At 39.4% G+C, this 27,869-nt stretch overlaps 2 protein-coding genes across 7 annotated transcripts in view; one reads left to right on the top strand and one right to left on the bottom strand.

The window, feature by feature from the left end:
* MED12L (mediator complex subunit 12L) overlaps positions 1-27,869 on the top strand; it is a 341,626-nt gene that overhangs the window by 199,417 nt on the left and 114,340 nt on the right. The window lies entirely within an intron of this gene.
* On the bottom strand, positions 19-23,211 carry GPR87 (G protein-coupled receptor 87). The gene is made up of 3 exons (XM_003894946.4): positions 22,845-23,211; positions 6,166-6,297; positions 19-1,127 (listed from the first exon to the last, which is right to left on the bottom strand). The coding sequence occupies exons 2-3, from the start codon at positions 6,197-6,199 to the stop codon at positions 85-87; spliced, it is 1,077 nt and encodes a 358-aa protein (XP_003894995.1). The 5' UTR covers positions 6,200-6,297; positions 22,845-23,211; the 3' UTR covers positions 19-84.

Raw genomic sequence — 27,869 nt, 5'->3', positions numbered from 1 at the left:
TTTTTGATGGATTCAAGCAAGGATAACGAAAAGAAACATTTATTTACACTTTGTACATACAGATTCCAACAAACAATAGAAGGCCTACACATCAGTGTAATCATAATATATGCGAACTTCTGATCTTCTCACACTTTGCAGTGATCTGATGCTTTCACTCCTGGTTCTGATATTTGATTTTTTGAACAGCCTTCTTGAAAATGACCTACACATGAAAAAGTAAATTATTGGATCCAGGCACACATTACACGCAGACAAGAAAAGTGTCATTTCTTTGCAGTAATATAGGATTTTATGTGCAGATTCATCTAAAAGCCTGTCTAATTGACTAAAAGTAAAAGGAATTCTGCACAAGTGATATGGTAGAAAGCAGGTAAAAAACACAGCCACAACAACCCTGATGCTCTGGTTATGTTTTCGCTTTCGGCTTGACTGACTTATGAATTGCCTGCTGGATTTGTGGATGTACCTGGATATGGCTATGTAACATCCGATCAGAATCACCAGCACAGCCACAAACAAGCAGCTGTTCACATAGGTGACTGCCGTATGCCATTTGACCCCCAAAGGACTTTTAAGTTTCAGGCAGTCATGGATATTGTCCTCTGTTGGTTGACGGTTTGTTAGGATGATGTTTGGCAAAGACAAAACAGCCATGATCACCCAAACACAAACAGATAAAACCTTTGTAAATGTTATGCTATACATCCGAGAGTCCCCAAATGGCTTGACCACCTTCAGATAGCGATCAATGCTTATCAGCCCAAGGAACACGATGGAAGTATACATGTTTGCATAAAACAAAACTGAAGTGTATCTGCAGAGAATAAACTTGAAGTACCAAGGTCCAAATCCTGCATCATGGACTATTCGAAATGGAAATGTCAGTGTCATGATGAGGTCTGCAACCACTATGTTTTTGAGATAGAATATGAAGCTGGTTTTATTCCTAATGTGGAAGAAGATCCACACTGCTAAACCATTCAGCAAGATGCTTGCCACAAATATAATGAGATAAAGCACCGGCAAGACAATCGTGTCAAATTCATTGTGAAGGGTGGTGTTCTTTCCTGGTCCGTCGCTCCTGTTGCCCGAATTGTGACTCTCTTGGCTGTGCAGCTCGTTATCTGTAGGAGAAGTGGGGAGATGGGACTTCAGTGCTTGGCAACCGTGCCCACAGGCCACTAGGTTCCCTTACAGACCCAACTTTTTGTTATTTCAGGTGAACTTAAAGATGTCATCAATGATTTAAAGAGTAAAGGTAGCACATTGTTAATGTTTTGAGTGGTCAAAGAATTAGCAACCTTCTCTCACTACCCTGCCTCCCTCATATCAGGACCGTTGAGTAGAAAGTCCCATTTCTGATCCCCTATGCCAGCCTTTTGAAGATAAATATGCCAGTGTAAATTATCCCGATTCTTACTTCCATGTTTGATATCATTACAAATACAATCAACAAAACGTGGAGAGAAAATTGAAATTTTCTATAACAAGGAAATAACAATAGCCAACACATAGTTTGTAGTCTTTGGCACCCTCTTTGAATACATCTTCCCCTCCCCTGCCTCAGTTTTAAGCTGTTTAAGAATTAAGAAGGTGTAAAACTAGTGGGTCATTTTGAATTTTTTGCCTATGACTTTCTTATAGTACTTAAGATCTTTTAGGGACCATTGATAGGAATAGAAAGAAAGTGGCTTGGCAATTTTGTAAATAAAAAGAAAATCTACTGTCTTCTAAAGTGAACATATGAAAAAAGTCCTGGATAGATGTAGATCTGACTTGCTGATTCTCTGAAATCTGTTTTCACCTTAGAATTTAAGGTGTAGGCTGGTATAAAGTTGCCTCTGATTATTATAAATATTTACACATCATCTAGTTAATTCTTCATTAAAATGCATTTGTATAGTCAAGAATATCCAAAAATACGTTTTTGTGTAGTCCAGTGATAAATGCTGATTTCGTTTTCTCATTCTTACTAAGTTTTGCAATTTTACAGTTTATTGCCAAGGAGGACAACTTGTTAAAAGTAATTGCAACCTGGTATATATTTTTTTTGTTTACAAGGCTAGGTTACACCTATTGCATTTATTGTGGGAATTTTTAAACCTTTTGCTTTTTTGGAATTTTTAGTTTCTGTTGTTAAAGACCTATACCATATCTCTGCATCATATAATCAGTGAATTGGGTCATGAGCATTTGACTTATGTAGTAGCCATGGACATGGGCCTCTCATGTCTCCTACTGTGGGGAGCATGATGGACAGCCAGCTCCTGTGGGGATCTACCACCACATTCTTGCTGCTGCCATGCTTCCCATGGACTGCTCTGGGCCTGTAACTGAGCATGGCAGGGATACCAAGACAAACCTGTTTTTGTAAGAGGAGGGGTTTCTCTGACAAAAGACTTTGGCTGGAGGAGTACTTACCAGTCTTCAAACTTTTTCTTTGAACTTTCTTCAAACTGCACTGTTCCTACTCAATCTTCCTTCCTTCTTTCTCCCACAAGTGATTGGAAGGCTGTGCCAGCCTTCTGCTTGCCCCATTTTCCCTGGTAGCCATTTTCCCCAATAAATCTCTTGGCCATTTAAACACATTTTATTGTCATTGTTTTTTGGGAACCTGAACTAATGAAATTAATTTATAAATTCACCTTTTGGAGGTAAGATTAGAAGGAAGGTCACGTCTGAATTTTTACTTCCCTCTAATTAATAATATTTACTGTAGTTATAATTATGTTTTGGAATGGTTTTATTATTGAGATAACGCCATAAATTTAAGCCCTCACTGCCCTGCACACAGGCAGTTTAGTATCTGTTTTGGTTCCCTTCTTTGAGGAGAGAAACAGGAAAGTTTTGATGATTAAAATCCAAAAACAGATTCCTAAATTGCTGTTTGACATCTAAGTGCAGGCTGTTCTTAAGTAACCTTGTCCTCTTCCTAATTCTTTCCCTTTTATTCCTTACTGTGAGTGTTTTTAAAAACTGGTTTCCCTGGCCTAACTATCCTTACACAGGCTAGTAATTTATATCTGGACTAGCCTGTTATGAGATCCATGGTATTACTAAGCTTTATAAGTTAAAATGCCTGATTCAGCAGCCATCTATATTACTGCTGCCAGTTTGTAATATTTCCTTGTATAGTATCATTTAAGCCTATTTTGATTTAATGTAGTCTTGGCTGTTTTTGTATCATAAGATCCAAATCAGTATCAGTGACATTAGGAGCTTCTTAAGATGTGTGGCTTTAACTGAGTTGTCTGCTTGAATTAATTTACCCAATTAAATGATTAGCAGTCACTTTCATCTAACCCGGGATAGAACCCTTAGGGAAATAGAGAGGACATGTGAGTTTAAATCAGAATAAAGAGTCCAGCTGAGGGACACAGCCTGAAAAGGAGCAGCCATGTCATCTCCTGAAGTGCTGGCTGTGCCTTGTAACAGTTACTGGTGAATTGCTTTTCAAACTATTTTTAAATACAAATTCACGAGCTACAGCATACTTGGCAGGGAATATTTCAACTGCTGGTGTTGGTAACCTGGGGATCTGCTATGCATACCTATCGTGGAGTGCAAGAACCCCTACTTCACAATGTTGCCTAGGGATTGCCTGTCAGTTCCATTTATCATTATAATATTTTGAAGTTTAATTTATATGAACACATTCTTATTAAATGATGATTTTGATGATTTGCCTAACAATTATGGTTATTATTAAAGATAGTCTCCAATCAGAGTGTCAAAAAAGGTTGTGTATGTGTATGTATGTATTTATAATATCTATATATATTTATATTAACATATTTATATATATAAATACATATATATATTTATAAATTAAAAAGATCAAGTAGGATTGACCTCTTTCCACAGTGGTTATTGAACTGTTTTGTGGCTTTGAGACAGTCTGGTGTTGAACTTGTTGACTGTGTAACCTCACAGTATTTGCTTTCTTAGTTTATGTATAGGATTAACATTTTGGACTATAGGACTTCTTAATTCAATGGGATAGGTCTAGGCCTGGTTATTACTTCATTCACAAATTTCACATTTAGGCAACACAGCTTAAACAAATTATGGTTAAAGCCTGTTGTGAGTTATTTGCTGAAACAATATAGTAGTAGAGAAGAAAAATGGTTTGTAAGAAGCAGATGAGCCATTACTCATCTGGATGCTCTGGAAGGCTCAAAACTTAACTTTGAGAGTTTCACGTGATCAATTTGTTTTTTAGAATTAAGTCTATATCATATTCTTTTTTGCCAGCTAATGCCCATCATTTATTCTCTGTCATTACCTTAAATATTTCCAAAACTTATGGGTGTACTCAGAAGCATTTCTCTATATGATGTTTCCACTCAGTAACATTGACCACTAAAAGTGAATGACTTTCTTTACTCAGGCAGTTTTATCATGTTGTTCTTCCCTGACAGTAAAGAACTTGGCCAAGTTAGGGAACATCTTTAATTGACAATAGCTTGGTGACTCAATTAAGAAAAATTAGAAGCTGTTTTACAGTGTAAAGACTGTTTTCTCACAATATGTGCATGCAGTGCTGGATATTATCAAACATGATTTCCCCATCCCTTCTTGTTTACTAGGGTGGTATTCCCTGGACTGTATAGTGCAGGGCTTGACACAGAGCGATAATTGAGAGTAAAACTTCCTTTGGTATTCTCTCTGACTCTCATTCCATTTCCTTTTAAATTAACAAATGCAGTGACATAAGAACTCAGTTTACTAGTTCCATAGTAAATTATTTTGTGCCACATACGAGGGTGGTATTTGTTTGGGATGTAAGGGAACTGTGGCTATCTTTGCAGGGGGAATAGGTTTGTGCATGTGTGTGTGCAGGACTGAGTATGTGTGTTGGGGAATGCTTGGGCTTTGTAGCTAGATATAGCACAAACTACATGTGGGTTTAAAATTTTAAATTTAAATTAAGCATAATTTAAAAAATTAATTTCCTCAGTCATACTAGCTATGTTCAGGTTTCCCGGTAACCACATCTGGCTACTGGATTGGCCAGTGCAGATATAGGGAATTTTCATCAATGCAGAAAGTTCTATTTGACGATGCTGGTTTAGCCTCTTCATAACTGTAAAATGGAATACATAGCCATCTTGCTGGATCATCTGAGAGTTAAATGCTTTGCAGACATTTTGAGTACAGTATCTAGTACTTAGTTGGTGTGCATTCTATAACATAAAGCTTAATTACCATTTGTCTTGTTCATAGAGTCACATTATGAATGACAGAGTAGGGAAGAATCTGCCACTTTTGCCTTTGGTGAAGCTACATCATTGTTCACTGGGACGTGTCACTTGGCACAAAATGTGAAAGTATCAACATATGTCACTGCTCTACCTGCCAGGTGGGAATGAAATAATAAAAGTCATTCAAATTATAGGGTGTCACTATCATGGCACAGCTGCCTAGGTATGATCATTTTCTTCCTTTCCTTTCCTTTCCTTTCCTTTCCTTCCCCTTTCCCTTCTCCTTCCCCTTCCCCTTCCCATTTCCCTTCCCCTTCCCCTTTCCCTTCCTCTTCCCCTTCTCCTTCCCCTTCCCCTTCCTTTCCTTTCCTTTCCTTTCTTTTTTTCTGATACAGAGTCTTGCTCTGTCACCCAGGCTGGAGTGCAGTGGTGCGATCTCGTCTCACTGCAACCTCTGCCTGCTGGGTTCAAGCGATTCTAGTGCCTCAGTCTCCCGAGTAGCAGGGACTACAGACATGTGCCACCACACCTGGCTAATTTTTTGTATTTAGGTATGATCATTTTCTAAATAGTTACCCCGTAGACTAGGTCAGTGTTATCTCTGGCCTCTTGGGGAACCTCATGAACCTTGGTTTAAACTATTAAATCTGGAAAGTAATATGTGATTCTAGTTTGTGTTTAAAATCTTCCATAAATATTATTAATTTAATCCTACTTGTCATTTTAGAGATGATGTCTAGATGAAACAAAGTTTGAAACAAAATGATAGTAAGCTAAATTTGTCTCAGTGATACTATCCTGTGTGTTTACTGTTTTATACATAAGGAAACACAAAGCTAAATGCTGGTTTATTTTGTTAGTTGGTTCTCTGACCATTAAACTCCCCAAATTCCCAAACAGTGAAAATAATAGTCATTGATAAAGTAAGATTTTCTTTACATCTCTTCCGACGGCTTACTTGGTAATTTTGCAAGTGTCAAGTTGAGCCCCATTCTTCAGTTGTGATGCACTGTAAGCAAAGATGCGTGTCAGGAAACACTTGGGGACAGTTGAGGCGTGGGTTCACCATAGGTTATTCCTGGTTTGATTTCTGGCGAGAAAAAGAAAAATGAGGAAAGAATCAGTTGGGAAGGAATTTGAAAATATAACATATTGGTCTTTTCAGTTAAAACGATTGCCTCCACAATTCAGAAAGCATGTGCTCTTTGGAGATGAACACCTGGGCCACACAAGAGTTGCCCTCTTTCATAATTCCCTGCTGGGAGTTATGTCTTGTGGATGACTTTGGCTACATACCTTAACTTTTCTGAGCTTTGCATTCTTCACGACATCTTAATAAAGGTTAGCTGAGACCATATGTGCGTGCAATGTTGGATACTTTCAAACATGATTTCCCCCATCCCTTTCCCTGCATCTGGATCAGTTCCCTGTTCTCTGGCTTCCATCACGTATTGACCATAGAAAGCAGAATTCCTGGGAACTGTTCTGGAAAGTGCAGCTGAAGTAGAATGTGCTTATGGGACAGTTTACTGTAAGGGGAAGTCACACGCTTTCTCATGAAATAAAACCATGTGGGACTTTCATGTCCCATCACTGATGTTGCTTAAAGAGACCCCAAGTAACCTCATTCTATCCAAGCACAAAGCAAACTTGGGGCTGATGTGAGCAGTTACTTTTGTCTCTGTATATGTGCTAAGATAGCAGGGAAAGGCACATGGGAGGCAGGAGTATATGTAGGAGTTTGCAGTAAGTGGAGAGGCACTTATTTCTTTTTATGTTCCTGTGTGTGTCCTTCTCTTCTGTTTGCAAATATCACATGTAGCTAAGGTACTTGATTTGGTAGTAGATAGAAAAAATGGTTTTTAATTTTCCATGATTGTCTACACCTAGAATCCACTCATTTGAGAGTTTAGACAATCTATCCATACCTCACCTTGAGTATGTGGTACACAGCGGCATTCAGAAGGTGTTTTTTGGTTAATGCAGCAGCATAGGCATTGATTAAAGTTCTTAGAATCTCTCCTTGTGGGGTTCCAGCATCACATTATTTTGTAATGTAAGTCAAGGAGGTAAAACTCTACTTTCTTTTTATTTATTAAAGTTTACTGGGGAGAATGACTGAAGCTGTTAATTTTCTAGACTTTGTAATAATGATCTTTGGATTTCAGTAAGCTTAAAAAGCTTGAATCCAGTTTCTCATGGAAACATTTCAAGGAAATTACCTGATAAACACATTTTTAGTTTGATGTTTCTCTGTTCTCAAGTTGTATGGTTGTCCTCTTCAGATGGCTTCCTGTAACCTTCCTCACTGACAGTTGCAGTAAGAGAGAGAGAGAGAGCAGACAGTTGGCCAATAAGGAGGACGTAGAGAGAGGAGACTGGGAGAAAATATTTGCATGTTACATTTCTGATAAAGGATTTGTATTTAGAATATGCAAAGAACTTTTACAGCTTCTTAATAAGGAGGACACAACCCAATTTAAAAAAAGTCAAAAGATTTGTCTAGACATTTCACCAAGAGTGCATGGAAGGACACTGAACATCGTTAGTCAGTAGGGAAATTCAAATGAGAACCACAGTGCTATACCATCCTGCGTCTACCAGAATGGCTGGATCTGAAAAGGACAGACAGTAACAAGTGTTGCTGAGGGTGGGGAAAACAGGACCCCTCATACACTGCTGATAAGAAATCAAAGTGGTACAGCTACTCTGGAAAGAGCTTGGCAGTTTCTTAAAAAGTTAAAACCAAATGTGTCATATGACCCAGTAGTTCTACCTCTAGGTATCTAGCCACGAGAAATGAAAACATATACCCATGCAATGACTTGTATGCAATTGTTTATAACAGCATTATTCATGATAGTTAAAAGCAGAAAGAAGCCAAGTGCTGACTGGAGAGTAGATGAGTCAACTGTGGTATAGGCAAAGGATGGAATATTACCCAGTAAAAAGAATTGAAATACAGCTATTGTATAGATGAACCTTGAAAACGTTTTGCATGAGAAGGAAGCCAGACACCTAAAGACTACATGTCTTTAGGTGAAATGTCCAGAAAAGGCAAATCTGTAGAGGCAGAAAGTGTCTGCTGGGGTTGGGGGCAGGAGTGGAGAGTATGAGAGATCTTATTCTTTTGCTCCTTAATCCTGTGTTGTATGGTAAGGCAATTCTTAAATTATAATTACTAACTAAAGATAAGGAGTTATTTTTGTAGTGTTAAAGATCATGGAACGTGAAATTCAGAACATGCTAAATTCGGGTAACTCAGAGGTCACGATAGACTTTGGGGATATCTGCTTGCCCCATAATATTTCGAATCACGGGAACAATAATACCTACTCTATAGTATCTAGCATCCCTCCTTCTTGAGGTTAAATTGAATATACATTTATAAATTAAGTGCTTTATAAATGCCAGTTTCTGCTTCTGTTATTTCCATTAATCTTTGCCTAAATTAAATTCAAGATCATGTTCCTCTTATTGGAACTCTCTGGTTTAACCAAACTGCAGACTCTCAGGTGATATGCCTGAGTTTAGTTCCCTACTTTTCTTCATAGCCATTCCTGCCCTGTGAATGACCTCCTTTCTCCCCTCTCTCCCTACCTTGGAAATCTCTACTACTTCTTCAGTACCACCCATAGCCTGATCTCTTTCATAAGGTCATTTACTAAGAGTCTGCTCATATTTCAGGCCCTGGAGTATATAAAGATGAGAAAGTACATTTCTGTCCTCAAGTTTAGAGTCTAGTTGAGAATCCAGAAGTAAACAGACCATTTCAATATCGAATGAGAGGTGTGGGATGCTGTGAAGATACAGAGGTGTACTCAAACTGAGGAGAAGCAAGGATTACAGAGGTTCCATGACAACTATGATGCCCAGGTTGTGGCAGGTTTGCCCAAGGTCCAATCAGAAAGGAGCACATGGAAATGCTGAGTGTAGCCAAAGATAAGGTATAATAGTCTGCTGAGGAACTGGTGACAGCATGTAGAGATGGAGATATATGACAAATATGAGGCATCTTAAAGAATTTGTGGCTGAATGATACTAGTGAAAAGGGTTAGAAGAGTGTTGGAGGCCTCCCAGGTATTTGACTATAGATTTTAGTCTCTTTTGCTGATGTAGGACCCATGAAAGGACAAGCACGTATTGGGATGGGTGGAGTTTAGTTTTGGATTGGTTGATTTCATGATGCCTGTGTAGTATGCATGTAGAGGTGTCTACTAAATGATTAAAGAGACAGGTCTGGAGCTTGGAGAAGTACCCCTGGCTGGTGATGTCTATCTAAGGCCAACATAAAATAGGTGATAGAAGAAGCTGTGGGAATGGATGAGATTGTCCAAGATGAAACTGCACAGTCGGCCATGAATGGTGGCTCATGCCTGTAGTCCCAGCACTTTGTGAGGTGGGTAGATTACCTGAGGTCAGGAGTTTGAGACAAGCCTGGCCAACATAGTGAAACCCTACCTCTACTAAAAAATACAAAAATTAGCCGAGTGACATGGCGTGCACCTGTGATCGCAGCTACTGGGGAGGCTGAGGTAGGAGAATCGCTTGAACCCAGGAGGCAGAGGTTGCAGTGAGCTGAGATCACACCACTGCACTGCAGCCTGGATGACAGGGTGAGACTCTGTCTCCAAACAAACAAACAAAAAACCCCAAACCACACAGTGGAGTGAGAATAGCAGAGAGCTAATATAGACTTTTTAATGGAGCAGTCTTAGGGTGAGCAGAGTGCCTGAAGGAGAGGCCAGAGAGTTGGGAGGATTACCAAAAAGGAATAATGTCATATGAACCAAAAAGAGAGTTTACGAAATGAGGAATTGTGACTAGTTTTATCCTGTGGGGAAACTCAAGTGACATAGGACAGCAAAGTGCCATTGGATGGGATTCAGCAACGAAAAGGTCATTGTTCGTCTTTGCCAGTGCTCCATCTGCTGGGGGGCCCAGGGTGTTTTGAGGAGAGAAGCCTAATGACAGAGGGTTGAGTAATGTTTGCTAGGTGAGGAAGTGGAGGCAGCAATCTCAGAAAACTCTTTCAAAAAAAGAACATGCCTGTGACGGGAAGGAGACAGAGAAGGTGGGAGGTGGAGATAGATAAAGGATTAATGGAGGGTTTTCTTAAGCGTATCATTTAATGTCTGGCATTTAAAAATGTTCCGTCTGGGCGCGGTGGCTTACGCCTGTAATCCCAGCATTTTGGGAGGCCGAGGCGGGTGGGTCACCTGAGGTCAGGAGTTCGAGACCAGCGTGGCCAACATGGTGAAAACCCATCTCTACTAAAAATACAAAAATTAGCTGGGCGTGGTGGTGTACACCTGTGGTCCCAGCTATTTGGGAGGCTGAGGCAGGAGAATCGCTTGAACCTGGGAGACCTTGCAGTAAGCTGAGGTCGCGCGACTGCAGTCCGGCCTGGGCAACAGAGCGAGACTCAGTCTCAAAGAAAAATTCTTTTTCTAGCTTGGATTTAAAAAACAAAAAAATTCCTGCCTTGACCTCTAACCAAGTATGGTGGCACCATGGTGGAGTGCATAGAGCAAGGATTTGATTCTCTGATTCTCTGGATTACAGCCTGAGCTCTGTTGCTTTTAGCTTCTGACCCTCCATTTCTGCCTGTATAAAATGGGTATGATGACTCGTCCATTATAGGATGACTGCGAGCTTAAAATGATGAACCTTTACAAAGCAGCCTGTGGACTTGTGCAGGGTGGAGCTGAAGTCATTTTAGTTCCTGCTGTGTATCGTAGGTACACAGTTGAATTTATTTAATGCTTCATAGGTTGGACAAAGGGTTGAGGGGGGGTGGATCCTTGCACCTTGTTTATGCTGAGATGGCTGTGTGGCTGGTGGCCTCAGCTGCCCTCTCAGGAGTCATTTGACTGATACTTTAGCTCCAAGAGCTTGCCCTTTCCTTTAAATTGTCTCAGAGCCTCACCTGCCTGCTGTCTTTCTGAACGATCAGTGCCTCAGCTTCAGGGCTCCCTGTGTGCTTTTACTACAGTGGCTCTGCATTGTCTGCATGTCCCAGCACTTGCAGGGTGTTGCAAGGAAGATTGCTTCAGTGGTAGTAAAGGGCTTCGTTCCAGCACTTGGATCCTGGGCGGGAATCCTGCCCTGCCACCTACTGTTCCTTCAGCTGAGAGCTGATGAAACCACACAAGAATGTGATGTTTGTGGTAGGCCCAGGTTTCACAGTCATTCCTGAGGTTAGATGGTATCGCTGCTTAGAGACCTGTTTTTTTTCCAGCCACCCATTGGTATTTTCCTTTGGCTATTTTACTAACCGTGTTTCTTTGTTGTTGGTTGTAAGCTACTTTTAAAATGAGGGTGGTGGAAAAGGATTAACACATTCTCAGTTTCTGCTTGCTTTGGGACCCCAAACTTGGTGGTTGATACCTTAAGCAATCCTCAGAGCAACCCTAGGACCTAGATATATTTCCACCCCCGCCAGGTAGGAAGATACGAGATTCAGACAGTTTAATTAACTTGCCCTGACTCACACTGAGTAATGGGTAGAGCTGGGATTCATATAAAATCCAATAGAAACTGAAATTGCAGTTCTATTATACTGTTGTGGAGTAAAAGTGAAGAATGATTCTGGGGGGTTATTTTAGAGGACAGGAAGTGGGAGGGGGCAGTATTGGGCAGAGGTAGGAGTTTGTTTTCTCCATCAAGCTTGTGAAGGACCTGCTAGTCTTCCAAACTAGAGGTCTGGTTTTATTTGGCCTGAACAATGTTGAAAACATCAGGAAATTTCACATAAGAATCCAGATTTGGATCCCATCTTGAAAGATGAAAAGATTTGCCAGCATCCAGCATGAACAATCCAGCAGTATTAGTTGCCCCTTCCTGATGGGGAAGTGAGCTCTCTCCAGTTCTCCAGCTCACAGCATACTCGTTGATGTCCCTGGGCCGCCTCTTTCGGGAACATTACCTGCTGGGTCCTACAGTCACTTGATTTTGCAGCCATTATTCCGTGTGTCATTTAATCTTATGTGGCTATACTTAACCTCTATAGATCCCCAATTGTTCTTTGATTATAAATATATCTTCCTCTTCTTCTATGTCTCTCCTCCCTGCAAACGCCTGATTTATCTTGTGTTACTGACCATCACTTAGCATTTCTTTTCAAATGGTTTTTCTTATACCTCTTAGCAACCCAGAAAAAGTAGTGACAGGAGGTCATGTTGTTTAGTTCACACCTGAGAATGTATTAATAGTCACAGTGGAGCTTTTCTCTGTGCCCACCCCTCTACTGGGGCCTTTCAGTGAAAACCCTACTGATGGTGTTATAAAACTGCTTTTGGTGGGGAAAAACTGAGGTTTCTGGTGTTCAGGAAAAGCTTCTGAGTAGTGGAGTAGAGACTTGATCCCAGTTGTGTTGGATGCCCAAACCTTTGCTCTCTCCCCAGAGGGGCTATGGGAGGACAACATCCAGGACTACTGAACAGCTACTTTGGACACCCAGCCTTGTGGTCCCCACAGAGCCAGCCTGCTGTTGCAGTTCACTGGATTGGATCTTGGCATGGGTGGGGAGTCATTTGTACCATGCTGGGGGAAACTCCCTCAGCAGGAAGAGTGGGCCGGTGTGCCCTGCCATGCTATCGCAGTGCTTTAACTCTCCCTGGGCTTCATCTCTCTTGTTATTGCCCTCTGGTCAGGATCTTGAAATATAAATGTCAGTTAAATGCTGCCTCCCTAAATGCAGTTGCTCATGATTAATTTTTGATTTAGTGTTTGGTAGTGGTGGTTCTCAGATGAGAAGAGTTGTAATATCAATACCTTTCCTATTTGTCCTCCACTCTCCAGTTTTCCCTCTAAAAGCTCACATCTGAAATTGTAAGAATTTGAGATTTGAAGGTTTATTTTGGCACTTTACTTCTGAAAAGCTATATTGAACTGATTGATTATATAGAGATATTGATGTAGTTCCGGCATTTTTGTGGTAAAGAGAGAGTCTTCACAAAAGCCATCTGATAGAAAGTTTATGTTGAAAGATACAGGATCTCTTCTATTTTGGAATCACCTATAATCTAAGAATCTTTCTCAGTTTAAGCCTGACTTTATGTGTATGTGTGTTTGTAAATTTATGTGTGTTTTTCAACAGTGCTAAGATGATAGCTCTGCTGAAGGCCTGGGGAAAGAGGCAGGTTACCTCACTGGTTATGAGTTACCTCTTATTGTAATGGAATTAGGTCACTGTATTCATAGCACATTTCATTAATGCATGCACGGAGTTAGTCTCCCAAACGTGTTGGAATGCAAAGCACAGCAGCCCTTCGTTCAGGTTTTTCAGGTGCTACACTGATGTTGTCCTCTCATAGTTTTGCTGGTACATACAGCTTACAAGTAGGCCTATTTTGGTTAACAATTTAGACTTAACATTTTTTTTTTAGGTGACCTCAGGTACCTTGGTGGGGGTGTGTGTGTGTGTGTGTGTGTGTGTGTGTGTGTGTTGAGAGGGGATGGGGGGGTTGATGTAAAGTGGATTGTAAACTCCCTGAAGACAAGATTTGTGTCTAATGGTTCTTTATAACCTTAACCTCAAACCTGACTATTCTTTTTGTACGAGTGAGGGAACTGAGCAAGATTCAGCAACCTGCCCAATACCACACAGATGGTGAGAGGCAAAACCAGGAAATGAGCTGTAGGTTTTATGACCCCAGAACAGGCTGCCTCTGTAGTGTTGCTTTGCTGGCCTTGTGGAGTGTCAGAAGTAGCTTCCCTGGTGGAAAGTGTTCTAGACTGAGATTCCCTGACCAGTGCAAAGTATCCTAGACCTGGATTCAGTAGGCAGCTGTTACGTTTTTGACTCAGTCTTTGACTCTGTGACCCTGTAAAGCATTGTACTTCAAAGAGCTTGAGCCTCCTCATCTATGAAACAGGGAGAATAATAAATACCTGACGTACTTCCCAAGGGTGCTGTGTGAATCTGGTAAGAGAACATATGTTGTCAATTTTATATTGTAAGGCTATAGGAATATAAAGGTGTAATTCATGGCAAATATACTTTGCATAAACAGTAAATGCTTTTCTTAAACAGAAAGTAACAATACACCTTTTAATGCAGTAAGTTGTAAAATTTGAGTAAAACTCCTACTACTCACATTATTATGTGGCTATTGTGAGTCAGATCAGGAGATCTGTATCACATTACTATGTAGTTATTATGAGTAATAAGAATTTTACTCAAATTTTACAACTTACTGAGTTGAAGCACGTATTTTATCTTCTATTTAAGCAAAGTATAATTTCCACATAAGTAACTTCTGGATCATTTATGTAGGAGGCTAGTCAGATTAGGGGCCACAGTCCCAGTAGCCCATATAGTGAACAAATATTAGTATGTTCTAAGCTAAATACATTTCAAGTGACACTTAAAAATATTCTTAGAATTCAAGACTCCAGGTAAAGTCTGTAGTTGTTTGATTAACATTTACTAGCCTATTAAAAGATGCAGAATGCTTTTCACAAGTTCACGTAGATGCTGTTCCTTGTTTCGGAATAGCATCCTGTGGATTAAGCATTCTACTTAAGAGTACACAGGAGGCTCTTTTTTTTTTTGAGACGGAGTCTCACCAAAGCCTGTCGTAGGCTGGAGTGCAGTGGCGGATCTCGGCTGCAAGCTCAGCTTCAGTTCATGCCATTCTCCTGCCTCAGCCTCCCGGGGCTGGGACTGGCCATACCTCGCCCGGCTAGTTTTTTTTTTTTATTTTAGTAGAGACAGGGTTTCACCGTGTTAGCCAGGATGGTCTCGATCTCCTGACCTTGTGATCCGCCTGTCTCGGCCTCCCAAAGTGCTGGGATTACAGGCTTGAGCCACTGCGCCCGGCCGAGTTATAATTTTCTTTATGGTGGTAGTGGTGGTGTCACCTTGATATTTTAATACAGTCATCATTATAGTTTTCTGGGCTGTGGGATGTGGTGCAGGTATTCTCCAGGCCTTTCCCATTAGAACTGTTCTCAGGTTAGCTACCCTAATTATTCTAATCACAGCTTAACCAAACCTTAATGCTGTTTAAGTTAATGGAGTAAGACAGTTACCTAAGAGAGCATTTTTCCTTCAATTTCATCACTTGTCCTCACTGACAATTTTCAAATTCTCAAGTGAAGTCTTTAACATAAGTGGATATTTCACATTTCTTAATCAGCATCAAATGCTCACTCTCATTTTTCTCTTCTCATGAATACAGATAAATAACCCACCCTCACCCATATGTAGTAAAAGGATCTGGGATCACATATAACTCATTTCATGAAATACAAACACACACACACACACACACACACACACACACACACACACACACACCATTTCTTCAAAGTAATTCCTACTTCAGTGAATTTATCAACTTCTGGCATTAGTCATTTTTTAAACAATGTCTTTTAAACTAATAGGAATATTTGAATTAAAATAATTTTCTCTGGCTTGATTTATAGATGCAGTAACTTCCTCAACTAGGAGAGATAGTAACCTATATAGTTGTATTATCTTAATATTTGCCACATGCATTTTCCTGCTATTCACATTTCTTTGCTTGATGTCCTCTTCTGTCGCAGTCTTCACTGGCTTACTGTCTTGTACAGGACATAACTCAGGCTCCTCTGCAGGTGATAAGGACCTCCTGACCTGACCTGTATACCTGCCCACTATATAGCTTCTGCACCAGACCCTTCTTAACTTGCATTTTATCCTGAAAATCCCTTCTCCCCCTTGTCTATTAGGCAAGCTGCCTATACCACCTTCAAATCTAACTCATCTGCCTCCTCTTCTCAAAGCCTTCCATGTTATCCCCATGTGCCACGTAAGTGCTCCTCAGCCCCTATGGTATCCCATACCTCCAGCTGTTGTATTCTATTTTTGTTGTTTGCCTGACTGCCAGAGTGTCCTTGCATCCTTTTATCTCCAGGGTCTAGCAGAGTACCTGCAGGCAGAGAGTCAGAGTTCAAGAACACCTTTGACTTACTATTAGGCAATCATGGAATTTGGCCTGCTCTCTGACTTAATTTCATTTTGGAAGGCATATGTAAGTTTTCTGTTTTTTATTTTTAACAATTTTTTTTTTTCTGCCTTCTGAAGTGAAAGGGTACCAGCCCAGGGAGGGTGTTGACAGGAGTAGGAATTGGCAGTTGACCTGTGTAAGGCATGACTGAAGACCAGGAAGAAGGTCTGATCAAACCATTAGGAGGCTAATCAAACGCTGGACCTGCTGAGGTTTTTGAACAGCTCACTGTAAAGTCGGGGGAGCTAAAGTGGAGGGCTGCAAATTCAAATGCCAGCAGCAGCCCCACCGGTTATATCAGTGAGGAAAGTCAGCCAGGTATAAGAAGAAACAACAGTACCAGTATGCTAATAAAAGACAGCTAGTATGTCTAACACTTGTGAAATTTTCGTAATTAGAATTAAGTACACTGGTGAGAAGGAGGCAGAAAGATTTCCTTAGAATGATTATGGAGAAACAGCAATAAGATGAAAATATTTAAAGTGAGCCACATGCCTGGGCCCCATTACATTGTCTTATCCTGCCCCTGTAAAATGGCTATGCCTGGATTAAGCTTTGAGTTGGTGTCTTCAAGCATTCAACCCTTTTCATTGTGCCTACTCTTAGGGTGTTCAATACAACATTGGTTCTTTATGTTAAGACTCATGGGAGAAAGTTATTTCTACTCTACGTAATAAGAGTGGTGTTCTGTAGGCCAGCTGTGAATTCATCAACACCAAATCTTTATGCCTTCTTGATTTCCTGTTGGAGTTGAGATCCACCTTAAGGCCCAACACTATCAGATAGGGATGAATGCATTTGGTGAACTAATTTCTCATATGGTTTTTAATTTCCCACCATTCATTTTCCCAGGCTTCATTTGTTTAAATTTAAAGTTCATTTGAATTAACTTCATATTAAGCATCTCTGCAGAACACCTCATTTTTGTTGTTGTTGTTGGAACCAGAAAGATTATAAATAAATAAAATAATTATATGAATACATTGGAAGGAGAGCTTAGTTGGCATGAAGTTAATCAGGTTGTAATTGACAGAAGAGGAAAGGGAGGCTGCATAGGAAATGTACCATCTCCAGATAGGCGCTGGGTTGGGGAAAAACTTTAAGGGTAGAAATGTTTGGCTTTGCCACCCTGGCTATGAGACAGTTATTTTGCTGAGAGCATCTTCCAGGATGGGGAAGCCATTAGAGCAAGAAGTAGTGTACCATGGCATTTATATTTCAGGTGCCTGCAACTTTGAGCACTCAAACTGAGTTCCGCACTGGCCAGTTGTTTAGTGCCTGTCTTATTTGCAATTTCATATAGACTGTAAACTGGATGTAAAAAGACCATAGTAAGATCCAGCATGACTTTGTGAAGGATTGGGTACATATTAGCATTTCTGGATCTTAGGATGAAAAGTAGAGATAATACTTGAGGTATTGTACTGTTGGCTCTAGGCACAGAGTGAATAGTTTTTAAAATTATATATATTTAAAACTGTGTGTGTGTGTGTGTATTCTGTTGTTTACATTATGAAATTAGAATGAATGTTTTAGAGTAAAGGGAATATTGATGTTTAACAGATAAATAGTTTTATTTTTCCAGCAGCCATCATGGCATATGCTGACACATTGGTATAGTAATTACCTTTTAAATGGCAATTACTATTCTTCTATTAATTTGTTTTGCTATATATAATATAGGCATGTACCATTTTGACCTAATGCAAGCCATTATCCTCTCAAAGTTTTCATTTTTTAGGTTTTTAAAATGCTTGGGTGAGACAACTAGAATACAGTTGTAGCTGTGATTATTTAAGGATTGCATATTACTGTGAGCCACATTCTGCTTCATCATGATATGTAGCACTGTTTTCTATATAAATACATCTAGTAAACAGTTTTAGGCCAGGCGTGGTGGCTCATACCTGTAATCCCAGCACTTTGGGAGGCTGAGGTGGGCAGATCATGAGGTCAGGAGTTGGAGACCAGCCTGACCAACATGGTGAAACCCTGTCTCTACTAAAAATACAAAAATTAGCTGGGCGTGGTGGCGGGCACCTGTAATCCCAGCTACTCAGGAGCTGAGGCAGGAGAATAGCTTGAACCTGGGAGGTGGAGGTTGCAGTGAGCCAGGATTACGCCATTGCACTTCAGCCTGGGTGACAAAGCGAGATTCCGTCTCAAAAACAACAACAACAAAAACAGTTAATTTTGCAGTTTTTCTCAATTTGTCTTGGAGCCAGTTTATCTAAAAAAGTTTGAAAGGCCCAGTGATTTATTTTCAGTTTTATTTATAATTTTGGGGCCTAGCAGGTCTGAGGAGGAACAAGTTTGGACAGGTAGGTCATCCACCCCCAAAAGAGTATAACAAATTCTCAAATGCCTACAGTCTAGAGGCAACAGATATATATGCATTGTTTTCTTGGATCTCTCTTTTCAGTTCTCAGCCTGAGAGCCACAGAGCTTAGTACTCTAATATGTGCAAACAGCCGAAGTATTCTGTTAACATTTTTCTTTATTCAACTAGATGATAAGCTCCTTTAGTATAGGGACTTCGGATCATTTTGTTTCTGCTGCCCTTTTGGTATACTGGCCTCTGCTTCGGAGACATTCCGAATCTTGATATAGTCAATAAAGGGTACCTTCTAGACTCAAGGACTTGGAAAACAAAGTTTCACTTTGTTCTGTGTCCTCCAGAGAGTTGCTCTGGTGGTCAAGAGCCAGTAATATCTTTGACCTGAGCGCCTCTTAGGCTACAGGGCAAAACCCTTCTCCGGGAGCTTGAGAAGTGTAAGTGTCTATCTTGCTACATACAACAACAGTAAAAGAGCTCCCCAAATGCTGACTAGTATTACTGTGTGCCTAGGAATGTTCTAAATTACCTATGTATATTTTAATTTATTAAAAGGACTTTGGATTCACATTACAGATTTGCCATTTACTTGGGCAGGTTACCCAACCTCTCTGTGCCTTTTTCTTCTTCTGTAAAACAGCCCTCATAAGATTGTTTTGAATGAAGTATTACCACAGCACAGACCTTTTATTCAAACTTGACATGTAGTAATAAGTCAGTATTGACATGGTACTTGAGTGGATAGTAAGAATTAGTGCTCTAATTTTTCAGATGTAAAAAACCTGAGGCTTAGAGAGAATACTTGGAGTACAGTATACTTGGGCTATTTGCACACACTATTTGTTCTTTGAGCAGATACGTGCTGTCTGACGCTGGAGTGCTAGAGCTTGCCCTCATTAACATCACTAATGAGGGGCAGAGCCTGGATTTGAACAGAACCTAAGTCCATGTCAGTGCTGTGCTCCTAACTACCGCTCTGCTACTGCCTGCACAAAAATTTGGTATTCATGTGCTGATTAGCATCTCATGCCTCCTTTGGGAAAACTAGCAAGTTAAAATAGCTCCAACTTCATTGCAGGGAATCATGCACCCAAGATGGCCATTTATCTCCTGTAGTCTATACCATGATACCAGTGTACAGTAAATATACAATAAGTCTAAATCATTTTACATATGTAACTACCCACAAAAAGAGGTAACAGCAAATAGAGCATGGTTGACTGTCGGCAGTGTTTCAGGGTCAGAGCTCTGCTCCCTACTGGTATGCTCGTTAAGCCTCAGCTTGCTCAGCTGTTTAAGTGGATAATAGTAATTTACACCTTAAGGTTGTCTGAGTTAAAAAAAAAAATAGCATGATAAGGCCGGGTGCGGTGGCTCACGCCTGTAATCCCAGTACTTTGGGAGGCCGAGATGAGCAGATCATGAGGTTAAGAGATTGAGACCATCCTGGCCAACATAGTGAAACCCCGGCTCTACTAAAAATACAAAAATTAGCTGAACGTGGTGGCGGGTGCCTATAATCCCAGCTACGTGGGAGGCTGAGGCAGGAGAATCGCTTGAACCCAGGAGGCGAAGGTTGCAGTGAGCTGAGATCGCGCCATTGCATTCCAGCCTGGGCAACAGAGTGAGACTCCGTCTCAAAAAAAAAAAAAAAAAAAAAAAAGCCTGATAAAATATGCAATAATCTTGTCACATATAAAGCTATCAGTGTATGCTAATTATTACTGTGTTAGTATTAAGAATAGAAGGACAGTTTGTGCCATACGGATCCTATCTAATACATTAGAAAAGGTCATTTAAGGTGTTTTGCTCTTCTTTTAAAATGATGGAAATCATTAGAAATTACTGTTTAAGAGAAACCATAGAATCATTGATATGAATGACTTAATGTCATGACTTATACTAGATGGAACTTAATCAGTGCTCTCCCTTAAGTGTATTTTAGTGTAGTTTTTTTATATTTGGCCAATAAGAATATTAATGAAACAAAATATGTTAATTAGGTATAGGATAGAGAACAAATATTCTAATCTGCCTGTGTTTGCCATATAAGGAGGTAGAGGGTTTAATAATCTTTGTAAGGTCAGATAGAGCCTGTCTTTCACCATTGGCCTGAAGCAGAAGGTCTGAGAGGTGGGTGCCTCTCATCTAGTTTTTAACAACAGGATCACATCACATTTACTTCTGCTCTTGCCGCCCTCCTGTAGATAATTACAAGTATAAAAACTGCAGCTGGCCCTTGTATAAATACTTGTATTAATGTAAAACTTTCAGCCAGGTAGGAAGAGCAAATAGTACATTCATCTTAATCTTGCAGAGGAAGGATCTGAGACCTAGAGAAGTCGAGATTTGATTAACATCATGTAGCTGGCTAGGGGCAGAATTGGGAAGGACCTAATTTGTGGCTCTACCCCGTTTCCTCTCAAGCATTCCTGTGTGCTTGGTCCAAGCCTTAGGTTCTTTCATTACCAACCCCAGCATCTCAGCATATCGCCTGGATCGTGGGAATCTAGAGATGCAAGGGGCCTCTGATGACCATCTGATCTAATCCCTTCATTTTACCTGTGAGGAAGGGAAGTGAGCTCCTGGGGAATTCAGAGACTTGCCTAAGTGACACTGATAATATTTTTTACACTCAGCCCTTAAACCCAGGTCATTTTGCTATGAGTCCTTGGCTTTCTACTTTAAACCCAAACTACTGCCTCATGCCTGCATAGAGAACATCTACCCTGGAGACTGGGGGATGCTTCTAGGGAGGTGACTTTACCTAGATCTCACCTCACTTCTGTCCTGTCTTCACAACCTTACCCTTTATTGGGCTTTGAGGGATTTTAATGGGTTTTTCTGACTTTTCTTATTTCAGGAGCATACAAAGAACTAATGACCATTGTGGTCTCATCTATCTTAACTTTCTGTGGCATTTTCTCAGAGTAAAGAGCTAAGCATGAAATTTTTGTTGTTGTTGTTGTTCTTAAAGAGAGTCAAATGCCAAGATATTAAGGAAGAAAAGCAGGCAGACTCTGAAGAGCACAAACAGCACAACTCTAAATGAGAACATTCCTTTTAACTTAGTCTTCCTTTTCCCACCCACATCTCTAAATGCAGTAAATCCTCTTAGCATGTTATCTCTGGTTAGGGCATTTTCTCAGTGTCTTCATGAAATAAAGATTTTCCGGCGGGATACTTTCTTTTTGTAGGCTATATCCTTAAATAGGAAATTCAGCCATCCATCTGCTCTTCTAGGCCCTTGTCCTTAACCCACATATACCTGCAACATTTTTCAAGTAGATGTCAGAAACAAGAGTCTGAGGATGAGATGTTGCTGAAGGATTAAGAAAATACGCCTCTTTGATCCCTAACTTCGTGGAGACAGTTAATCTCAATTGGCAGAAATAATAAATATCAACAGGGTGTCTGGCTTTTTTCCCCCAGTATAAAGTAATATGGAACCAGATTTATTGCTATTCATATTGCTAGTAAATTGGAGAACAATTATGAAAGAAATCTCTTGTTAAAAATGTTAATATACCTAACATGAAAGCAGATTCAACTTGAGAATGTGATATAAAATTCTATAGCAGATAAATCTTAAAATAAGAAATCAAAAAGTCACTCTACTTTAGGCTCATCTACCTTTTAAAAGTCCTTATTAAAATTTAAAAGAAGTGAGATCTCCATGCTTGCTTCTTGTTTTCCTCACTGCAGTGAAAACTTCCCGAACAGTTTGAATGTGGAACAAAAGTAAGCTGTTTCTAACCTGTTTGTCAGTCACTGGGCAGTTTTCTCAGTGCCTTTCCTGACATGTTTTAACATGATTTCTCCAGGGATCAAAATGAGGATTACCCTGTTCTTTGTGGTACAGTGAAAAGACTGAGATTCTTTTATCAAAATGAGACAATTGGGAAAGAGAAAAATCTTTTTTTGTCTCTCTTTAAAAAAAACCAGATAAACGATTATGAAACAAATTTCAAGTTTTGGGTCCTGGGAAACAATTATAAGACACTTTGGCTTTTCCTCATCTAATAAAGTAAATGTGGTTAAAAAAAATGTACTGAATAGGAGCGATTGCCAAAACATTGTTTCTACTTTTGAAGGCACAATGTGTAGTTTATATTTCTGCCTGCCTGAACTGGAAACAGTTGAAGCTTCGTGGCTCACAGTGGTGCCTCATATCTTATTGTCAGCATTCTAATTTCTACTTTTTCTTCAGACCTCAGAGTTAAGCAGAAGTATAATTACAGTTTTTAATCATTGCTGTGTCTTATCAACCACGGCTTTTAAGAAAATGAAAAATTTTTTGTTTACCTTTCATTGTGGTGGCTGGCTGTCCATTCACCTCATATGGTGTCTTCAAGTTGAAACAGGCTTCTTGTCTCTAATTAAGAATAAGCTTTGAAACTAAGGTCAGCAGGGAAGTGGATTTTCTGGTAAAGCATAAAAACTAAACATCTCCCCTACCAGACAAGGTAGGTATCTCCCCTACCCCTTTAGAGATTGTCCTTTGGGGCACCCTTTCAAATTCTCCTGCCCGGCAACTACTGGAACAACTTGCTCTCTTGCTAATGTAAATGACTCATAACTAAGAGTAGGTGAGATTTGTCGACTGGGGAAGAGTATTTCCTGAACCTGCAGGAATCAGATGGTGATTCACCTGAAGGAAACACAGAGGGCTGGAGCTTAGACTGCCAGAAGTCTGCTTAAGGAGTGGGGGATGAAGTCTCAGGTTGGGGCCTACTAACTTCATCAGATCCAATTTTTAGGTCTTTCGTTTTTTTTCCAGCTTCCTATTGCTATCTAGAAAACATGTATTTGCAGTCTTCCTACCAATTACATTTTGGATTAAAAGGAATAAGAAGATGCTTTATGACAGGAATTCTTTGAAAATATTATTCTACATATTATTTAAAGACAAATTAAAATGTGTTTATTGTTGTAATTGATAACTTTGGAAACCTGTAGTCTTATTCATGAAACTAATGAAATCTATAGACATATTTTTACACATACACAATGATAAATATTCAAAATATGTTAAATTATTCAGGGGCTGGGTTCACTGACTCCTTTGAATGCTGACCTTTAACATAAAGCAATTTATTTTATTCCTTTAAAAAAGTATCCAACAATGATATAGTTATATAATCATAGCCCCCCCCCCCCTTTTTTTTTGAGACAGAGTCTCACACTGTTACCCAGGCTGGTATGCAGTAGCATGATCTCAGCTTGCTGCAACTTCCTCCCCCCGGGTTCAAGTGGGTCTCCTGTCTCAGCCTCCCGAGTAGCTACGATTACAGGGCTTTCACGCCTGGCTAATTGTTTGTATTTTTAGTAGAGACAGGGTTTCACTATGTTGGACAGGCTGGTCTCGAACTCCTGACCTCATGATCCGCCCGCCTCGGCCACCCAAAGTGCTGAGGTTACAGGCGAGAGCCACCACGCCCAGCCACTTTTTCTGATTTGTAAATAATTTTTGTGCTTTCAGATGAGAATCTCAAAGATTCTGATATTTTCTTGAATGCAACATTTAAATAAATTTAAAAATATTTTCATCAGATGGAATCAAAACCTGTTACCGTGGATGAAGATTAATGAAAATAATCAAAGACGAAAACTTTTTTCAAGTTAGTAAATCTAATAGGTATTGCGTAGTGTTTGCTTAATGTCTTCTTAAGGAAGTAATGTGTACGAACTAGTTGATTTTCCTTATGTTTTTACAGAAAAACAAATGGGTGTTTAACTTAAAAATCAAGAGTTGGGTGTGAAAATTATATCTTTTGTATTTTCCTGTTTCCTAACTATACAAAAACAGACACCTACAATTTTATTATTATTATTATTTTCCATTCTGCTTTGGGTGGGTTAAGTATGTTATGAAAAAGTAGCTCGTCCTAGGGAAGGTGTTTGAATAACAATTAGCCAACTTAATAATGGCCCAATCTTATAAGAATTTGAAGACTTACAAACAATCCTTCATTTAGTTTTGACTCTCCCTGTGCTATTTTGTACTTCCCCATTGATTTCACTTTTAGCATTTGAAGCCAGTTTTCTTTTCTTTTTTCTTTTCTTTACTTTTTTCTTTTCTTTTCTTTTGTTTATTATTATTATTATTATATTTTGAAGCCAGTTTGTTGTATTTTGAGTAGAAGAGTTACGCTATGCAGACTTCAGTTTGGGAGACTTATTCTTGTGTTGACCTTTTTGCCATTTTTCATGATGATTCATAAATAATAAATGAGGTACTGCTCAAAATTTGACATTTTACTGCCAGAACAACTGTCAAGTACTAAAGGCATCAGTCAAAGGGAGAAGCATCTCTTGTGGCCCCCATAAAAGTATGTTGAGCAAAGAACTTTGCTGCAAGTACTGAGGATTATCACCCCAAATTTCCAGTGATGTGTGTAAAATCTTAGTAGGGAGCTTATTCTGACAGATATTTGACAGGCTTCTGTTATAAGAATAAAGACATTTTTTAAAAAGGGAGGGGCCTACTGTGAAAGGGTTATCATAGGTTCTTCTAAGTGTGAAGAAGGGCTTGTGAGGGGCCTGTGAAATTTTCCTGTATAATGAGGCATCTTTAACTTTATGTGTGATGATGTTAAGTAGGAAGTAAAGTGATGTTCCTTCACTACAGTAGGTGGCCCCCTTTTTCTCCTGAGGTGGGCTTGGGATAGAATGCACTTTTTCCTTTCCCAATACCTCTATAAGCAACATGCCTGGAACAGTAGCATAACAGCTGGCTTGGTGTGTTTCAGTGTTTCGTTCGCTGGCAGTGCAAATTTAGTATAGTAACAAAAAAGTTAATGTGAGGCAGCCTTTATGCATTAGTCTTAAGCTATATTATGCCTGTCTCAAGTTGGAACTTGTGAAAGCTGGTCTTACCTAACATTCCAAAAGGGAAGTAATACATGTTTAGTCATGAAAAAAGTGTAACACTTTGATGCGAGGAGCAGCTAACAGCCAACCCATAACTTTATTATTGTTCACATAATCGAAAGGTAAACCTGCATAATTTTTTTCCTGCTGGTTTTTATAGCAAGTCTCACATTTCATAAAAGCCCCGGGAATCTTTGTAGCAATAATTTCCTTTCCATTTCATTGGAAAATCCTGTTAAGTGCGGGGCACTCTTTTATTAATTTTGTTTAGCCTTTACAAATCCCAAATTTATTTTAAATATGGAACATCCTGGGGGGTGTGTGTGTGTGTGTGTGTGTGTGTGTGCGTGCGCGCGTGCCTTGGCCACCAGAAAACTTTAAAAACTTTTGTTTGTTTTGTTTTTATACTAGGGTGATTTTTTTCCTTCTAACATTATTTTTAAAGATATTTAGACTACGAACAAATTGAAAGAATTGTTTAACTAGATTTCATCTAGATTTATAAATTATTACTGTTTTTCACATATACTCTTCCCCACCCCAACATATTTACTGACAACAGTAAAATGTCAAATTACGAGCAGTACCTCATTTATTATTTATGAATCATCATGAAAAATGGCAGAGTCTGCATAGCATAGCACTTCTACTCAAAATAACAACAAACTGGCTTCAATTCAGATGAGGATTCCTGTAATTTTATTGATTTTTTTCAAAGTATATTCTTAAAGAGACAGGGGTGCTCAAGGAGAAAAAGTGTCACGTCTTCTGGATTTAAAATTAGGTAAGATTACTTGTAAGCCTTTCTCAGTCCTGAAATGAACTCTTTATTCTGAATCCTCACTTTCTTGGTATGAGACATTGAGCAAATGTATTACCAAGGCTAACCTAGGTCTTCTAGTGGTTTCTCCATGGCATATGACTTTTTCCTCCCTTCTTTATTTGGCTTTTCAGCATTGGTGTGGACCTGGGGACAGTGTTTCCTCCTGGTGTTGGTAGGCATAGTATTTGTGTTATAATCTCATTTTTCTGTATCACTAATCTCAGATGTATCTGTTTCTTCTTCAAGGAAAATGCACATATAAAGGGCGTCATAGTCCTTTATAGTAACACTAACTCATTATTACAAAACAAAGACAAGCAGGGATCTAATTGCAACATAGCTCAAGGTGATCTCTCTTGAATGCCCATGTTGGTCTTTTCCATGTGGCTGGAACACACAACAAGGATTATAGTAAAACCTTTGCCCAAATCTTACTATTCCATCTCTGTACACAAGTCATTCTAATTGTGGCTCACATCCAGTAGCTGAGAATTTGTGCTGAGTATAATTATCAGAAACCCTTTAATAGTCAGTCCTTTGACAAGATTGGTATCATTGGGTCCCTATGCTTGAATTACTGTGTTTAATCTGTCATTTGAAATTATTTGTATCTATCAGGTCTGCTTTATGCAAAACACCTTTTTCTGGTATGAGAACTTCATTTGATTAAAGGGAAGGGGGTGGTTTGGAGATTGAGTCTGGAGATAAGGCTGCATCTCTGACTGTTGTCCTTTTACTGATACTCCTTTCTATATTAGGCAACTTAATCTATCTCATTGCTTTGTAAATCTTGCTTGTGCGAGAGGCAGTGTCCGGCTGTGACAAGACTAGTGATTGGGGTCAGGTAAACTCCAATTTGGAGCATCTCCACTTAGTAGCATTTTTTACTTTGGGCAAGGCATATCTTCTTCTGAAAATGAGAATGGGAATGCCTGACATGTAGGGTTGTAAAGCTTAAATGAGGTAATCTATTCAGGGTAAATATATACAGGGCAGTTCCACAGTGTTTGGAACTTGGTTGGCATTTAAGGAAACAGGAGCAGTTTGTCTTTTGTCAGAAGGTGAAGGGAGAGCAAGTGAATGAATGGGGTGTCTGATGCATGGTAGAGTTGGAATGATATGCCTCAACTCAGAAGTTAAGGTACATCCATAATTTTGGTTGCTTTTAGAAAGCTCCTGGTTTCCTATTAGTGACAAACTGATGATTGCTTGAAATACTTTTTATAATCTTTTTTGACAGTTTTTTTTCTCCTGTAAAGGAGGAAGTTTGGACTTCTGTATTCCAGACTGTCTAAAATTGTGGGAATCTATAAAAGCTGAGGTTAGAATATATGGGGAGAGAAGGGAGGTCATCTCAGTAGGGTTACTGTGTTCAGGTTAAAGTTTCATTCACTCATAGTTTGGGCATTTTTGGACTTAGGAAACTCAGCTGTGCAGTTAAATAGAATAAAAAAACAAAAACAAAGATTTTAAGACCAGTGACATTATATGTATATATGATATAAAGTCAATACATAAAGCTAATATTAAAAAAAACTCAAAGCTATAAAACCCTTCAGAAATACATTAGATACAATTACTTAAGATCGACACCAGTAAGTAAAGTCATATACAAACATTTAACGTTTAAACTG

The sequence above is a fragment of the Papio anubis genome, chromosome 2, assembly GCF_008728515.1.
Source record: "Papio anubis isolate 15944 chromosome 2, Panubis1.0, whole genome shotgun sequence".
NCBI classification, from domain to species: Eukaryota; Metazoa; Chordata; class Mammalia; order Primates; family Cercopithecidae; genus Papio; species Papio anubis.
The sequence above is the reverse complement of the archived record's forward strand: the minus strand, read 5'-3'. Positions and strand labels throughout refer to the sequence as shown.

Excerpts from the sequence above, each read along its gene's own strand:
- GPR87 (XM_003894946.4), bottom strand. The coding sequence starts at position 6,199 with ATGGGGCTCAACTTGACACTTGCAAAATTACCAA. Across the intron at positions 1,128-6,165 it reads GACACTTGCAAAATTACCAA|ATAACGAGCTGCACAGCCAA; the intron begins GTAAGCCGTCGG and ends CTTCTCCTACAG.